The 18979-nt window shown below is 36.2% G+C and overlaps 1 protein-coding gene across 3 annotated transcripts in view; it reads right to left on the bottom strand.

Moving 5' to 3' along the window:
- Positions 1 to 18979, bottom strand: part of PPP1R9A (protein phosphatase 1 regulatory subunit 9A) — a 384640-nt gene that overhangs the window by 119615 nt on the left and 246046 nt on the right. For all 3 annotated transcript variants that reach the window (XM_017849332.1, XM_017849331.1, XM_017849328.1), the window contains one exon: positions 12851 to 12955. In XM_017849332.1, coding sequence (XP_017704821.1) covers positions 12851 to 12955 — 105 coding nt within the window. The remainder of the gene's footprint in view (positions 1 to 12850; positions 12956 to 18979) is intronic.

Raw genomic sequence — 18979 nt, forward strand, 5'->3', positions numbered from 1 at the left:
ATGGACCTAATAGACATCTATAGAACTCTCCACCCCAAATCAACAGAATATACATTCTTCTCAGCACCACATCACACTTATTCCAAAATTGACCACATAATTGGAAGTAAAGCACTCCTCAGCAAATGTAAAAGAACAGAATTGTGATTCTGAGCAATCATACATCTGCTATTACCACAGTTTTGTATTTTCCAGAATTTTATACAAATGTATTTAAGCAGTATACAGGCTATTGGCTTCTGGCTTCTTTTACTCAGTATAATGGTTTTGAGAGTCATACATGGTATTGAAAGGATTGGCAGTTTGTTCCTTCATATCACTGAGAAATATTTCACTATATGGGATATAATATAATTTGTATATCCATTTATCAGTTAAAGAACACTTGAGCTGTTTCCAGTTTTTAGTTATTATGAAAAAGCTGCTATGAATATGCAAGTATGAGTCTTCATATAGATATATGTTTTTATTGTTCTTGAGTAAATAGCTAGGTGTGGAATTGCTGGCTGGTATAAGTGTAAGTCTAACTTTGTAAAAACCTACCAGATTGTTCTGCAAAGTGGTTGTGCTATTTTGCATTCCAATCAGCAAATAAATGTGAACCTCAGTCCGTATGCTTGTCAGTGCATAGTGGTATCAGTCTTTTTAATGTCGGCCTTTTTAACAGGTGTACAGTAGAACCTCATTGTGGATTTAATTTACCTGCCCCTAATAATTAATAACGTTAAGCAGCATTTAATGTTTAATGGTATATCTCCTTTGGTGAACGGTCCCTTTCAGTGATTTGCACATTTTAGTAGGATTTGCATGTTTAAAAACTCTGTTATATAGTTGATATAATAATCTTATTAAATTATGAGAGTTCTTTATCAGAAAATTGTTTTACAGATATTCATTCTGTGGTTTGTTTCTTCATTTTCTTAAGGGTATTTTGTAACAAATGTTTTAAATTTTGATGCAGTTTATCATTATTTCCTCTTACACTTTTTGCTTTTGTGCCCTAAAAAATATTTAAATTTTTAAATTACATTAAAACATTTTTTTCATTCATTTAGAGGGTATGTAAGCAGATTTGTTACATGGATATATTGTGTAGTGGTGGGGTTTGAGCTTCTAGCGTACTCATCACCTTAACAATGAACTTTATGCCCAATAGGTAATTTTTCAACATTCACCCTCCTCCAGTTCTCCTCTTTTAGAGTCCCCAGTGTATATTACCTATAGTGTTTCCCTCTGTATGTCCGTGGATACCCATGTTTAGCTCCCATTTATATATGAGAATATGAGGTGTTTGATTACAAAGATTTTTGCCTGTTTTCTAGAAATCTTAGTGTTCTAGATGCTGCGATTTGGGTTGTGATCAGTTTTAAGTTAATTTTTATATATACTGTGAGATGAAGGTCAAGGCATTTTTTTTGATTTTTTGTTTTCATTTTGTTTTCAATGAGACTATCTAATTTTTCCAGCACCATTTGCTGAGTTGACTATAATTTCCTCCACTGAATTACCTTTGTACCTTTATTTATTTATTTATTTATTTATTTATTTATTTATTTTTATTTATTTTATTTTTTTTGAGACGGAGTCTCGCTCTGTCGCCCAGGCTGGAGGCAGTGGACCGGGATCTCCAGCTCCTGCAAGGCTCCGCCTCCCGGGTTATGCCATTCTCCTGCCTCAGCTCCCAAGTAAGTGGGACTACAGGCGCCCACCACCTCGCCCGGCTAGTTATTTTTGTATTTTTTAGTAGAACGGGGTTTCACCGTGTTAGCCAGGGATGGTTCTCGATTCTCCTGACCTCGTATCCGCCCGTCTCGGCCTCCCAAAGTGCTGGGATTACAGGCTTGACCACCGCGCCCGCCTGTACCTTTTATTAAAAAATCAATTCTTTACATATGCGCAGGTCTGCATTGCAAATTTCTATTCTGATCCATTAATCTATATTACTATTCTTACACCTCAGCCAGACTGCCTTGATTAGTGATGTTTTCAGGCAGGGAAAGTCCTCTAAACTTTTTTTTTAACGATAACATCTACAAAATAATCTTCTAAAATTTTTACTAGGGTTATGTTTAATCTACAGACTAATTTAGGGGAAATTGAAATCTTAACAATATTGAATATTGTAATACATTGAACATAGTCTACTTCTTCCCTCATTTAAGTTGTCTTCACATTCTGTCAGCAATATTTTGTTGCTTTAAGTGTGGAAGTCCGCAATATACTGTTAGATTTACCTTTAAGTATTTAATATTTTGGATGCTGTCATCAATGTTATTTTCAATCTGAATTTTCGATTATTCATGTTGATAGTATATAGACTGATTTCTGCACATCAACTTCATCTTCTGTAACATGACTGGACTGTTATCAGTTCAAGTAGCATCTTTTGTAGATACCTTAGGATTTTCTACATAGTCATCTGTGTATAAATGACAATGCTGCCTGTGAATAAAGAGTTTTACTTCCTCCTTTTCATTCCTTGGGCTTTCCAGTAGTTATTACTGTCTCAGTGAACTAGCTATGGCCTCTGGTACAATCTTGAATGGAAGTGGTGAGGGTAGAGATATTTGCATTGTTCTTAATACCAAGAGAAAAGCATTACGTCTTTCACCATTAAGTATGTTATTAGTTGTAGGTTTCACTAAGATCCTATTTATCCCATTAAGTTTCCTTCCATTTCAAGTTTCCTGAGAGCTTTTTTAAAAAATCTACATCTGTTGAGATGAACAAATGACTTTTACCTTTATCCTATTAGTATGAAAACTTCCATGGGTTGATTTGTAAACATTAAATCAACCACACATTCAAACAATAAATGTCACCTGGCTATTGGATTTATAACCCAATTTGGATTTCTGTATCTACATTTATGAGGAATATTGGTTTGTGATAGTTTGTATTTTAATGCCTTTTAAAAATTATACTATAATAGCAACATTGGCTTCATAAAAGTAGTTGAGAAGTACACCATCTTCCATGTTCTGAAAGAGTGTATGTCGAAGTGGTATTATTTCTCCATCTAATGCTTGCTAAGATTCACCAGTGAAACAATTTTCTTTTTAAGAGGCTCTTAAATCTAAGCTCATCTTCATGTATATGCATAAACAATTTTTTCTTGAGTGAGCTTTGGTAATTTTTCATAGCACTGTCTTCCAAAAAATTTTAACCATTTAGTCTATCTTGTTGTATTCACTGGCATAAAGTTCTTCATAATATTAGTTAATCCTTAAAATATCTGTGGAATATGTAAGTATACCTTCTCATTCTAACTTGTGTTTTTGTTCTTTTTATATCAAACAAGTCTGACTAAAGATTTACCAACTTTATTTATCTTTTCAAAACTGACTTTTAACATTCATTTTGTCTAATATCAATATAACCACACTAGTGCTCTTTTGATTAATGCTAGCATGATCTTTTTTTTCTATTCTGTTACTTTTAACCTATTTGAGACTTACTTTCTAAAAATCTAATATGACAATCTCTGCCTTTAAATTGGTCATTAGACCATTTACATTTAAGATAATTCCTGATAAGTTTGGGTTTAAAGCTATCATTGTGCTGTTAGTTTTCTATACATCACTTCTTGTTCCCCTATATTCTTTTTCTTTATTTTTTGCATTAAGTACTTTTATAATTATGTTTTATCCTTTTTGTATAACTCTTTACTGGTATAACTCTTTGCTGGGGTTTCTTCAGTGTTTGGTTATGTCTTATAGCATACCTCTTCAATTTATTTTAGTCTGTCTCCAAGTAGTATAATACTACATCATGCATAGCATAATCGCCTTACAAAAGTATACTTCCATATTGTCATAAAAGCCAACATGCTATTATTCTAAATTTTACTTCTCAATGTTATAAATCTCAAACAACACAGTCATGTCCTTTGTTTTAAAAAGTTAATAATCCTTTAAATAATTTTTTTAAAAATGAAGTAGCCTATATTTACCCACGTAATTTCTATTTCTCCTCATTTCCTTGTGTAGGCCTAGAATTTCATTTTATATTATTTACATTATTAAAGACTTCCCTTAACATTTCTTATAATAGCATCCTCCAGGTAATGAATTCTTTTAGCTTCCGTATAGAAGAAAATTTTCATTTCATCTTCAATTTTGAAAGCTATTTTCTTGAGTATAAAATTCCAAGTTTTCTTTCAAAACTTTTAAATTATTACTCACTTTCCTTGGTGATGTATTATTTCTACTGCAAAGTCTACTCTATTCTTATCTTTGATTCACTGTACACAATATGTCTTTCTTCTCAGAAGGCTTTTATAATTTTCTTCTTTACTACTGATTTCAAGTACTTTGATTATGATGTCTCTTCACGTAGTTTTCATCATATTCCTTCTGTTTGGGATTTCTTGAATGTCTTGGATCTGTGATATTATAAATCTTAAAATTTAATCAAATTTGAAAATTTTCAGCCATTATCTCTTCAGTTATCTTTTCTAGCACCTCTCTCATCCCAATCCTTTGAGATTCCAAAAGTGTATATTAGTAGCTTATAATTATGCCACAGCCTCTTGAAGTTCTGTTCATCCTTTCCTGTCTTTTATTTCTGTGTTTAAATTCTGATACTTTCTACTGTAGTATGTCTTAAAATTAACTAATTTTTTTATTCTGCATATTTGAATCTGTTATCCCATCCAATGTACATTTCATAACACACACGTTTCATTTTAGAAGTTGGAGTGGGACCTTCTTTTTATCTTTTGTGTATCTACTTATCACACTCAGCCCTTTTGCTACCTTATTGTATTTCTGAAATCTAATTATAATAACTATTTTAATGCTTTCATCTACTGCTTTTATTTCTAACGTTGCTGGATCTGTTTCAGTTAATTTCTCCACTGACTGTGGCTCATATTTTCCTCACTCTTTGCATGCCCAGAAATTGTTGATTGCATGCCAGATATAAAGATATTTTTTGTAATACAGTAAGTATTCTTGAGTATTCCTCTGGGACAGTTAAGATACTAAAAAACAAATCTTTTTGAGGCTTGCTTTTAAGGCTTTTGAATGTGGGATCAGAGCTACATTTAGTTTAAGGGTAACTTGTACTAATTTTTTAAATTTTTTATTGGTATAAACATTTGTACATATTTATGGGTAAAAGTGACATTTTCTTACATGCTATACTGTGTAATGAACAAATCAGGGTATTTGGAGTGTTCATTCCGTCTACTATTTATCATTTCTATGTGCTGGGAACACTTCAAGTGCTCCGTTCTAGCTATTTTGTAATATACATAGGTTGTTATTAACTACGACCACCCTATTCTGCTACTGAACATTAAAACTTATTCCTTCTAGGGAACTGTATTTTTGCACATTTTAACTAAGCTCTCTTCATCCGCCCACCCACACCCCTACACTCTTCCCAGCCTCTGGTAACTATCATTTTACTCTCTATCTCCACAAGATCAACATTTTTAGCTCCCATACAGGACTGAGAACATGTCATAGTTGTCTTTCTACGTCTGGCTTATTTCATTTAACATAATGACCTCCAGTTCCCATCCATGTTGTTACAAATGACATGATTTCTCCCTTTTTTATGGCAAAATAGTATTTCACTGTGTATATATACCATTTTAAAAAATCCATTCATCCTTTGATGGACACTTAGGTAGGTTGATTCCATATCACTGCTATTGTGAATAGTGCTGCAATAAACACTGCCATGCTGCCATCTCTTTGATATACTGATTTCTTTTCTTTAAATAAATACTTAGTAGCAGGACTCCTGGATCATTTGGTAGTTCTATTTTTAGTTTTCTGAGAAAACTCCTTACTATTTTCCCTAATGACTGTATTAACTTATATCCCCAGCAGTGGTGTGTAAGAGTTCCTTTTTCTCCACGTCCTTGTCAGCACCTGTTACCTTTTGTCTCTTTAATAACAGCCATTCTAATTGGGGTAAGTGGATATCTTATTATAGTTTTATTTTGCATTTCCCTGATTAGTGATGTTGAGCCTCTTCGCATATATCAGCCATTTTCTAGGTCTTATTTTGAGAAATGTCTATTGATATCCTTTGGCCACTTTTTAATGAGATGATGATGATGATGATGATGATGATTATTATTATTATTATTTTACTGTTGCATTGTTTGAGTTCCTTTAATGGTCTAGATATTAGAATCTTATTGAATAAATAGTTTATAAATATTTTCTCCCATTCAACAGGCCGTCTCTTCACTCTGTTGTTTCCTTTGCTGTGCAGAAGTCTTTTAGATTAATATAGTCCCATTTATCTATTTTTTTTTTATTGCCTGTGCTTCTGAGGTCTTAGCCATAAAGTATTTGCCTATACCAATGTCCTGAAGTGTTTCCTCTAAGCTTCCTTCTAGTTGTTTTGCCGATGTGGGGCTTACATTTCAGTCTTTAATCCATATTGGGTTGATTTTTATATATAGTGAGGGATAAGGGTCCAGTTTCATTCTCCTACAAATAGATAAGCAATTTTCCTAGCACGGTTTATTGAAGACGGTGCCCTTTCCCCAACGTATGCTCTTGGTGTCTTTGTCAAAAATCAGATCGCCATAAAGGTGTGAATTTGTTTCTGGGTCCTCCATTCTGTTTTATTGGTCTATGTTTCTGTTTTTATACCAATATCTTGCTGTTCTGGTTACTACAGCCTTATGATACATTTTGAAGTCAGGTAATGTGATGCCTCCAACTTTGTTCTTTTTGCACAGAATCACTTTGGTATTTGAGCCCTATTTAGTTTCTTACCAATAGATCCTATTAGGATTTTCTTTTTTTTCTATTTCTGTGAAAAATGACATCGATATTTTGACAGGGATTATACTGAATCAGCAGACTGCTCTGGGGAATGTGGTCATTTTAACAATGTTAATTATTCTGATCCATGAGCATGGGCGCTTTGTTTTGTTTGTGTCCTCTTCAATTTCTTTCATCAGTGTTTGTAGTTTTCCTTGTGGAGGTCTTTCATCTCCTTGGTTACATTTATTCCGAGGTATTTTTTTTTTTAACTATTGTAAATGTGGTTGCCTTCTTGTGTTCTTTCTCAGCTAGTTCATTATTTTTGTATAGAAACACCACTTATTTTTTGTACGCTGATTTTGTAACCTGTGACTGACTTTACTGAATTTGTTTTATCAGATCTAAGAGTTTTTTTGTGGAGTCTTCAAATTTTTCTAGATATAAGATCACATCATCTGAAAAGAGGGACTATTTGACATCCTCTTTTCTGATTCAGACACCTTTTATTTCTTTCTCTTGCCTGATTACACTGGCTAGGACTTCCAGTACTATGTTGAATAGGAATAGTGAAAGTAGGCATTCTTGTCTTGTTTCAGCTCTTAGAGAAAAGGCTTTCAGCTTTTCCCCACTCAATACAATGTTAGCTGTCAGTTTGTCATATGTGGCCTTTATTATGTTCAGGTATTGATATGATTTGGCTGTGTCCCCACCCAAATCTCATCTTCAATTGTTATTCCCACAATTCCCACATGTCATGGGAGGAACCTGGTAGGAAGTTATTGAATTATGGGGACAGGTCTTTCCTGTGCTGTTCTTGTGATAGTGAATGGGTTTCACGAGATATGATGGTTTTAAAAATGGGAGTTTCCCTACACAAGCTCTCTCTCTTTGCCTGCTGTCATCCATGTAAGATGTGACTTGCTCCTCCTTGCCTTCCACCATGATTGTGAGGCCTCCCCAGCCACATGGAACTATAAGTTGACTAGATCTCTTTCTTTTGTAAAATGCCCAGTCTCAGGTATGTCTTTATCAGCAGCATGAAAATGGACTAATACAGGTTTGTTCCTTCTATGTATGGTTTGTTGAGGGTTTTTGTCATGAAGGGATACTGAATTTTATCAAATGCTTTTTCTGCATCGACTGAGATAGTCATATAGTTTTTGTCCTTCATTCTGTTGATGTGATGTAGCACATTTTATTGATTTGCATATGTTGAGCCATTCTTGTATCCCTAGGATAAATCCCACTTAATCATGGTGTATTATCTTTTTGATGTACTGTTGGACTTGGTTTGCTAGTATTTCGCTGAGGATTTTTGCCTCTGTGTTCACTGGGAATATTGGCCTGCAGTTTTCTTTTTGGTTGTGTCCCTATCTCCTTTTGGTATCAGGGTAATGCTTGCCTTATAGAAAGAATCAGGGAGAAGTCCCTCTGCTTCAATTTTTTGGAATAGTTTGAGGAGAATTGGTGTTAGTTCTTGTTTGAAAGTTTGCTAGAATTTGGCATTTAAGCCATCCAGTCCTGGACTTTGCTTTTTTGGGAGAATTTTTATTACTGATACAATCTTGTTACTTATTATTGATCTGTTCTAGTTTTCTATTTCTTCCTGATTCAATCTTGGTAGGCTACATATATGTATCCAGAAATTTATCCAGTTTGCCTAAGTTTTCTAGTTTGTTTAATTTGTTTTATTTTTAACAATTCTTCCTTTAGCTTATCTATCTTCTCAAAAATTTTAGTTATATACAGCAAGAAGCAGCTAGTGACACTTTCAACAATGGCTTAAAATCTTATGAGTTAAATGTCCCAGTGAATATTCTACTTTCCATATTACTAGAGGTAAGTTTTGTTAAATCTTCTGTCATTACAAAATGAAGATCATCTTTCTTCTTCAAATTTTCTTTCTTTCTTTCTTTTTTTTGAAATGGAGCTTCATTCTTGTTGCTCAGGCTGGAGTGCAATGGCGTGATCTTGGCTCACTGCAACCTCTGACTCCCAGGTTCCAGTGATTCTCCTGCCTCAGCCTCCCAAGTAGCTGGGATTATAGGCATGTGCCACCACGCCTGGCTAATTTTGTGTATTTTTAGTAGAGATGGGGTTTTACCATGTTGGCCAGGCTGGTCTCGAACTCCCGACCTCAGATGATCCACCTGCCTCAGCTTCCCAAAATGCTGGGATTCCAGGTGTGAGCCACTGCGCCCAGCCCAATTTTCAATAACATTTATAGTTTTCTTCTTTAAGCCCTCACCAGCCTCCTCCTCACAGGCCATCAGTTTTCTCCCAACAATCACTGTAAGATCTCTTTGGCTTTTACTAATACTCTCCTCATAGTCCTTCCAGCCTCACTAACAGTCCAGTCCCAAAGCTACTCCCACATTTTCAGTTTTTGTTAAACTGCAGCCCATGTTCAGGTACCAAAATATGTGTAAGTTGCAGATGCTGATACAAATTACCCCAAAACTTATAAACACTTATTATCTTCCATAGTTTCTGTGAGTCAAGAATTCAAGGGAGGCTTGTCTGTTCAATTGTGGCTTGGTGATTCTCACAAAATTCAACCAGTTGTTAGCTGAAGCTGCAGACATCTGAATGCTTCACTAAGGCTGGAAGATCTTCAAAGGTGCCTCCCCACATGGCTGGTTAAGTTAGTGCTGGCTGCTGGCAGGCTCAACGTCTTCCCTGTGTAGGCATCTTCAAAAGGGTAGTTGAAAGCATTCTTGATATGGCAGCTACATTTCCCTAAAATTGGTGATCTGAAAGAGCAGGGTGAAAGCCACAGTGCCTTTTATAACTTAGCCTCAAAAGTCACAGATCATTACTTTCATATTCAAATTATCATACAGACTAGACAGGAATCAATACAGTAGAAAACCCAAAAGAGACTCAATAACCAGGAGAAGAGGATCAGAAGAGGATCAGTAAATGAATGCTACGGAGAAAACATGGTAATTGAGATAGAGTGAATAGGAGTTTGGACAACATAAATATAAGAAAAGTTCATTCACTGAAGAACTGATATTTGAACTGAGACTTGATAAGGTGGAAGCAGCCAATTGTATGTCATGTGATACAGAGTTTTTTTGGGGGGAGGGAGCAAAGCAGAGAAGAGGGGCAGAAGACAGGGAATGGCACAAATAAAGAATAATACTTGGAGTATATTAAATTTGATTTGCCTTTTAGAATGTCATATTAAGAAGTCAAGTAGGAAGCTGAATATACTATTCTTAAGCTCTGGGCAGAGAGAATGGAGTTAGAAGTAAAAACAGAAAACGGAGAATAAAGCATATAACAGTTAAAATAGGCCATGCCTGAAAAAAACCATGGTAATCTGGAAGAGAAAACTTAAGAAACTCTTATAGCATACTAGCAAAAATTCAAACAGATGGAGATCCTGAGAGAAAATAAGATTCTAGAGAATATGCCCAGAAAATCTAAGCCCCACTCAATAGTGGTTTGAGAAGAGAGGCCGAAGACAATGGAAAAGAAATAAAGCAAATAACCAAAGCATAATAGAAAATTTCCCAAACCCAAGTCTTCAGACTGAATCCCAAGCAGAATTTCACAAAACCAAATAAACACAGATCTATTTACAGCCTGATAAAAATTACAAAAACCCAATTATAAGAGAAAAAAATCCAAAAGAGGGAGTAAAAAAGAAAATACTATAAAGGATTACAAATCATATGAACATGAAACTTTTCGTTACCGATTGTAAATATTAATAGACAATGAAGGTAATTGGAAATTAAAGCAATCAGATTCCACCATACATCTATTTGAATAGTCAAAATCCAAAACACTGACAACAAATGCTGGCAAGGATGTGGAGCAATAGGAACTCTCACTCATTACTGATGGGAATACAAGATGGTACAGCCAGTTTGAAGATAGGTTGGTGGTTTCTTACAAAACTAAACATACACTTACCACATGATATAGCAATTATGCTCCATGCTTGGTATTTACCCAGTAGAATAGAAAACTTACGTCCACACAAAAACCTGCACATGGGGCTGGGTGCAGTGGCTCACACCTGTGATCCTAGCACTTTGGGAGGCTGAGGCGGGTGGATTACCTGAGGTCAGGAGTTCAAGAGCAACCTGGCCAATAGGGCAAAACCCCGTCTCTACTAAAAATACAAAAATTAGCTGGGCGTGGTGGCGGATGCCTGTAATCCAGTTACTTGGGAGGCTGAGGCAGGAGAATTGCTTGAACCCAGGAGGAGAGATTGCAGTGAGTCAAGATTGCACCAGTGCACTCCAGCCTGGGTAACAGAGCAAGACTGTCTCAAAAACAGCAACAACAAAAATCAAAACAAACAAACAAACAAACAAAAAACCCCTGCACGTGGAAGTTTATACAGCTTGAGCATCCCACATCAAAATATCTGAAATCCAAAATGTTCAGAACACTCAAAACTTTTTGAGCACTGACATGACACTCAAAGGAAGTACTCATTGGAGCATTTCAGATTTTGAATTTTCACATTAGGGATGCTCAGCTATTAAGTACATATTGCAGATACTTTAATATGCCAAAAAAAAAAATCTGAAATTGGAAACATTTCTGGTTCCAAGCATTTAACATAAGGGATACTCAATCTGTACTAGAGTTAAGCAGAACAAGGTCAATTTCTTTTTCCATGATAGCCTTTCATGTATTTGAAAACTATAATTATGTCCTTCTGTGAGGGTAATGGTGAACAAAGCAGACTGAGGAAGCGAGAACGTGAAATCAGACAGACCAGTTAAGAAGACATTTGAAGACTTCTGAAATCTGTACAAGGAGAAAATAATAACACAAGATTATGCAGTCAACAGAGGGGAAAAAAGGGATGGCTATGGTTTCATGTAACTACAAATTCTTTTCCAACTGAGAAATGTTCTTATGAGTTGAATGTATGTCTTACCTATTTCATTTTAAAATTTACTTTAAAGTCTAATGGACAGCTTCAAAACCAAGTTCTATATTGACATGGGAAAGTGCTCTTAAGAACACACAGTGATCTTCAAAATAACAATCACATTTACTGAATGGGCCCGCCCACACAACTCAGAGAGCACCACGCAGTTTTGTAATTATTTTACACACTTTTCTCAGGACTGTGGATATTCTAGAAACATCAACATAGCACCCACAGAAGTAGTTTAGGTAATATTCCTTAAGGCATCCCTTTAGCATTAGAAGATGATTTACAGTTGAAAAAGCCTAATGTCTAAAACTTAAATTCATGCTTCAGCAAAATAAGACATACTGCAATAATATCCTAATGTTACTGTCTATATAGCAATGTTAACTCGTTAATGTTTTCAGAGTATTTAGCAGTTTCAGTTTGATAATGAGAACACCCAACCATTTTCATCATTATACATACTAAATAATGTTTCCTTAATGTTTCTTCCACAAGATGTATGGAAAAGTGTATGATATAAGCAATACTTAAGTAAGTAACATACAAGCAAAAAAATACCTGATTTCAAACCTTGACTTCAACTAGCTCCAAACTGCTTTCTTACTTGTTTTCCAATATAACAATATTCCACAATCCCAAGGTTGGAATATACATTTCAAGCGGGTCCCAAAAAAAAAAAAAAAAAAAAAAAAAAAAATGCCACCCTAAGTGATTAAAGGCTTGAACGTTATAATTCATCCAAAAGGTCATGGCTGATTCCTTAAAATAATACATACATTTAAAAAATATACTTACCTTTATTCAACCTGATTGTCTAAAAAACATACAACATTGACCATATGTATAATCATTTCAAGTATTGTATAACTGTGTTCCTTAAAAAGATTTGGGACCTAATTCATATTTATTGATGTTATAACTAGAAATTATATCTTCCTGGAAAACATAGTATTTTAGAAAGATATGAAGACAAGCACTTGCACTTGTCTTCATATCTTTCTAAAATACTATGATTTGTAATTTTAAATTCCATTTTCATGAACTAATTATAATAAAGGTGAAAATATTTAAAACTAAAAGCAAAGTTTTACTATTCAGGTAAAATTGTCATTGTAATTACATTTATTTGCAGGTTAAAGTATAGAAAATTAAAATTCAACTAAAGTAACAACATGGTGTATATTAGAAGACACATATTTACCTGACATTGCCCTTGGTGTTTCTGAGAACTGTTGCTGCAAAATTCTGTGTCACACCCACCAAGCTGATTCCATCCACTTCTACAATCTGGTCATTGACTTGTATTCTTTAGAAAGAGGAAAAAAATTACCCACAATTAATTTATGTAATAATCATTTCCAACAAATCAGTTGGCAAAATATGTGATTTTTAAGATACTTTTTGATCTAAAATCTATATTTTACATACAGTCAGTCCTGCTTTCTGTTATCAGTGGGTTCCACATCTGTGGATTCAACAAATTGTGGATATAAAATATTTTGAAAAAATAAAAAAGTAGTACAATAAAAGTACAAATTTAAAACTTAACTATACAGCATTTGCATTGTATTACATATAAGTAATCCAGAGACGATTTAAACTATTTGAAAGGATGTGCAGAGGTTATGTGTAAATACTATCTCTGTACTATACTATAAGAGACTTGAGCATCCACAGATTTTGGTATCCATTGAGGTCTTACAAAGAATCACCTGTGAATTCTCAGGGATGACTACAGAAGCTCCAGATCTTAGTCAAACACTTAATGTTTTAAAAAGACTATTTCCATTAAAACCTGGGAAAAAGACACGAACAGACATTTCTCAAAAGAAGACATACAAATGGCCAACAAACATAAAAAAATGCTCCACTTCACTAATCATCAGAGAAATGCAAATCAAAACCACAGTGAGTTACCATCTCACACCATTCAGAATGGCTATTACTAAAAAGTTAAAAAAAAAAAAAAAAAACAGCAGATGCTGGGGAGAATGTGGAGAAAAGGGAATGCTTATCCACTATTGGTAGGAATATAAATTAGTTCAGCCACTGTGGAAAGCAGTTTAAAGATTTCTCAAAGAACTTAAAATAGAACTACCATGTGATCCAGCAATCCTATTACTGGGTATATATTCAAAAGAAAACAAACCTTTCTACCAAAGTGATACATGCATGTTCACTGCAGCACTGTTCACAACAGCAAAGACATGGAATCAACCTAGATGTCTACAAATGGTGGATGAGATAAAGAAACTGTGATAGATATACACTATGGAATACTATGTAGCCATAAAAAAAGAATGAAATCACACCCTTTACAGCAACATGGATGAATTTGGAGGCCATTATCCTACACAAACTAACACAGGAACAGAAAACCAAATACTGCACATTCTCACTTATAAGTGCAAGCTAAACATTAGAAACTCATGGACATAAAGAAGGCAACAATAGAAACTGGGGACTACTAGAGGGGAAAGGGAGAGAGGGAAGCAAGGGCTGAAAAACTAAATATTGGGTACTATGCCTGGTACCTGGGTGACAGGATCATTCACACCCCAAACCTCAGCCTCACACAATATACCCAGGTAATAAACCTGCACATGTACCCCCTGAATCAAAATATAAATCAAAAAATAAAAATAGAGACTGTTTTAAAGGATAGAAACAAGTTATACTAAATGGAGACATTCGGTTTACCAAACATCCATATTCCTATCACAAAAAGTGACAACAGCACATGACATATTTACATATTTATATCATTTTTGTCCTCAATAGCTGTACATAAAACATAAGAGACCCAGCTGAAATATGCTTTGGGCCTAATACCTAGTCTCACGACACATCTATCTTCCCTAAGGAAAAACTTAACCAGGAATTACAGGGAATCCTTCCCATTCAAGGTGTACACTTCAAATATGTAATGCTCATTCATGTGCGTGTGTATACTTACATATACATGTAAGTGTTTGTGTGTGTGTTCATACTTATGTTTATGAGCAGTGTATGTATTGATACTGTTTACTGTATAATATTTTTACATTTCCATATATATTTTGTATATATCATTTATTCTTCATAATGAAATACTTCAAAAATGAGAAATGTAGTGAAATAGATAATAAACTTTCATGTACCCAATACCCACCTTTATAAAATCTTAACATTGTGCTATATTTGAGTCATATTTTTTCTTTTCGTTTTGTTTTGTTTTGAGACAGTGTCTCTCTCTGTCACCTAGACTGGAGTACAGTGGCGTGATCTTGGCTCACTACAACCTCTGACTCCCGGGTCCAAGAGTCTCCTGCCTCAGCCTCCTGAGTAGCTGGGATCACAGGCGTGCACCACCAAGCCTGGCTAATGTTTTTTCTATTTTTAGTAGAGACGGGGTTTCATCATGTTGGTCAGGCTGGTCTTGAACTCCTGACCTCGTGATCTTCCCGCCTTGGCCTCCCAAAATGCTGGGATTACAGGTGTGAGCCACCACGGCCGGCCCGAATCATATTTTTTCTAAAGAAACACATTACAGAAAAGATGAAGTCCATTTATTATTTGTCTCTAGTTTTATTCCTTCATTGCTTATACAGAGGTAATCACCATACTAATTAGATGACAGGTTGACGGGTACAGCAAACTACCATGGCATATGTATACCTATGTAACAAACCTGTATATTCTGCACATGTACCCCAGAACTTAAAGTATAATAATAATAATAATAATAATAATAAGTGACTTTTCTATGTATTTTTTGAAACAGAATCTATATATATGTATGAAAAGGCATAATTTATATACATTCATTTATTTTCAAAAATTATGAAGTATACCTCTCTTTCTGCAACTTAGTTTGCTTCATTCAGCATTACATTTGAGATTTAACCATGACTATAACTGTAATTCTACTGAATTTATTTTTACAACCATATAGTATCATCTTTTATCAATATGTCAAAATGTATTTATTTTGCAGCTGCACAATTGTGTTGTTTTCCATTTTAATTATAATACAATATTGCTGTAACAGTCAATTTCATACATGCATCCTTATGCACATGAATGAGTTTCTCCAGGATATATACCCAGAAATAAAATTTCTGAGTCAAAGAAAAGAACATAAGCATTTTCAATTTTATTAGACAGTAACAAATCTCCACGCCCTCAAGAATACTAGGTATGCTCAGATCCTTTAAGTACTGACAATCATATAGGTGTAAAAAGATAGCACAATGTGATTTTAATTGCATTTTCCTGATTACTAGTGTGGGTAAACATTTTTTCATATGTTTATAAGTCACCTGTCTACTTCCACAAATTGTCAAATCATTTCTTTTACCCATTTGTTACACTGTTGTTGTTGGGTTGAGTGACTTTTCTTATTAATTTACATGAGATATCTTTATATATCTTGTATATTAATATTTCCTAAAACATATTGCAAATACTTTCACCCTATCTGTAGCTGGTCTTTTTGTATTTCTTTGAAACATGGTGGTTTAGAGGAAAATAATTTTTTAAAGTATATCCACATTTGTAAATAGGTATTATTTTCTGTTTTGTTTAAGAAGTACTTTTCTGCCCAAAGGTTATAAAAAGACTCTATATGTTCTTCCCTTTTTTGGGAGGTGGGGGATGCAGTCTCACTATGTTGCCTAGGTTGGTCTCAAACTGTCTCAAGTGATCCTCCTGCCTTGGCCTCCCAAAGTGGAGCACAGCTGTGAGCCACTGCTTTGGGCCTACGTTTTCTTCAAAATGCATTAACATTCTGATTTTCTATATTTAGGTAGTTATTCACCTGGAAATTTTCTAAAATTATAGTATGTGTAGGCAATCTAATTTTAGTTTTTTCAAATATATAAACAACTGGCCAAACAACATTTACTAGAGTCCATTTTCCCCCAGAGTTAAGTAGTACTATATATGTCAAGCTTTCAAACGTGCATCATCATGTTTGTAGGTTCCCTATAGGTTCTATTTATCTTTTTGTTTATCCTTGCATCAATGTTACATTGTCTTAGCTAATAAAGCTTTATAACTAGTTTTTGCATTTCATAGGGCAATTCTCCTAAAATGGTTCATTTTCTTCAAATTTGTCTGAGTCATTCTCGATACTTTGCTCTTCCTAATTAGTTTTGGGCTTATTTACCAAGTAATATGAAAATATTTGTTATGGTTTTAATGAAATCAGACTGATTTTAAAGATTACCTTGGGGAGAACTGACAACTTTATCATATTGACTTTTCCCTTCAAAGAAAATTTGAGTGTTACCATAAGCACCCCTGGGTAAGAGCGGCATAAATCACATTTTGATCCCAAATGTTAAGAAAAGTTTTTCAAAGCTTGGAAATAAGGTCAAAAGTAGGGCAACATATTCTTTCAATGTCATATGAAGGCACTGTTTAACAGATCCACACAAGGATAATTCAGGGAAATGGACTTATTTGATTCACTGTTTACTACTGACTAAAGGTTCTAGTTATAGCAGCAGCCACTCCAGATGGCCACAAGCATAAGCCCTTCTCCTTCTGAGGTGGGGTGGGAGCTCCCCAGGTGCAGCTGCAGCTGCTCAAATTGCAGCTGCAGACCTGGGCCTCTGGCTCCATGGAAGAGGCAGGAGCCTCACCTTCCTGGGAAGGGCTGCAGGTGCCCAAGCTGTGGCTGCAGAATGGAGCTTCCCTGCACTTTTGGGGGACCAGGAGCAGGCAGGAGACCCACTCCCCTAGGGTCACCGCAGCAGCCCATATTGTGGTTGCAGACCCAGGTATCCCTGCACTCTGTGGGGGAGGCGGTAGAGCTGAGAAGGCCCCCCTGCCCCTGCAGGCTCAGACGTACCTGCTCCTGCTGCTTGGCTTCTCCCTGCTGTGGGCACCTGCTCCCATCTTGGAGCAAATCGGGGCCAACCCCATCTGCCATGAACAGCAGGGGGAGGCAGACAGATACCTGGGCAGAAGGGGGCAGATCTCTGAGAGAAGGCCTGAAGCCTGGGGACAGGACTGCCAGTCCTGCTGATTTGGAGGACAAACTCATGGTGGTTTTTCCTGGGTCCTCCTATGGCTGCCCATGGACCAATCAGCATGCACTTTCCCTCTATTAGGCCTATGAAAGCCCCAGGCTCAGCCAGAGCACAGCAGATAATGGGATGACCAGCTGCAGAAAAGAGCTACTCTTTCTGCTGACAGCAGATGTCCCAATAACCAGTAGAAGAGAGGAGCTACCCATTCTAGGGCCTCTTTTCTGCTGAGAGCTTCAGAAACCTGCAGAGACATTGAGACTACCAGTTCGATAGCAGAGTGGAGCAATCCACACCAGGGCCGCCTCTCTGCTGAGAGCTAAGAAGACAATGGGATGACCTGCCTGCTAGGAGGAGCTTCCCTCTCCAGGGTCTCCTTTCTGCTAAGAGCTGAACACTCATCAGGACACCTTGGCTGTGGAAAGGAGCTACCATCTGCAGGTCTCCTGTGTGCTGTTCTATTGCTCAATAAAGCTCCCCTTCATCTTGCTCATCCTCCACTTGGCTCTGTACCTCATTCTTCCTGGTTGCAAGACAAGAACTCGGGACCTACCGAATGGCAGAGCTAAAAGAGCTATAACACAGGGCTGAAACATGCCCCTTACTTGCCACATTGAGGTCAAAGAGAAGGAGAGAAGAGCTATGCCTTCTCAGGCAGCCCAGACCTGAGAGCTCCCTGAGCCAGGGTTGTGACTCCCTCTTTGGGATCCTGTGGTGCCTGGTATCTCCAAGCTTCCAGGTGCCACTGCATTTCCCGGTGCCAGCTGGGGAAGCTGCCTGCAGTGCACCTCATCTGGCCACAGCCTCATAGATAGCCAGTGCCTGTGCCAGCACCTCTAACTGCCCATCCCATTGCAGCAGCCGGCATGTGTGATTGCACAGTGGCTGAACCCCATGCTCCCTCACACACCCCTTGCCACTCCATGCCTGACTTGCCCTTGGCAGGTATGGGATCCAGGCCAGTAGCGTAAGCCTAGCACAGTCTGCCAGGCCAAGTGGGCAGAACAAGCCCAGCGGGCCTAAGCAAGACTTGGGCAAACACATCACCAGACAGAAAAGCAATACCACAAAGATCTTGTGACACTAGGCATAGTGAAGTTCTTTATTAATTTGTAGATTTTTATCCTGGAAAATTCTAATATTTTCAACTATTAAAAAGGATAATCCCCAAAATAATGGTTTATTGTCATGTGAAACATTAACTAGATTGTATGTATCTTAGCTATATTATTCTAACATAAAATTCATTCACTTGTCTTTAAGAAACTAGTTCCTAAAACGCACTTTGAACCATATTTATAATCTCACTAGTCCTC

The sequence above is a fragment of the Rhinopithecus bieti genome, unplaced genomic scaffold, assembly GCF_001698545.2.
Source record: "Rhinopithecus bieti isolate Rb0 unplaced genomic scaffold, ASM169854v2 scaffold_31127, whole genome shotgun sequence".
NCBI lineage: Eukaryota > Metazoa > Chordata > Mammalia > Primates > Cercopithecidae > Rhinopithecus > Rhinopithecus bieti.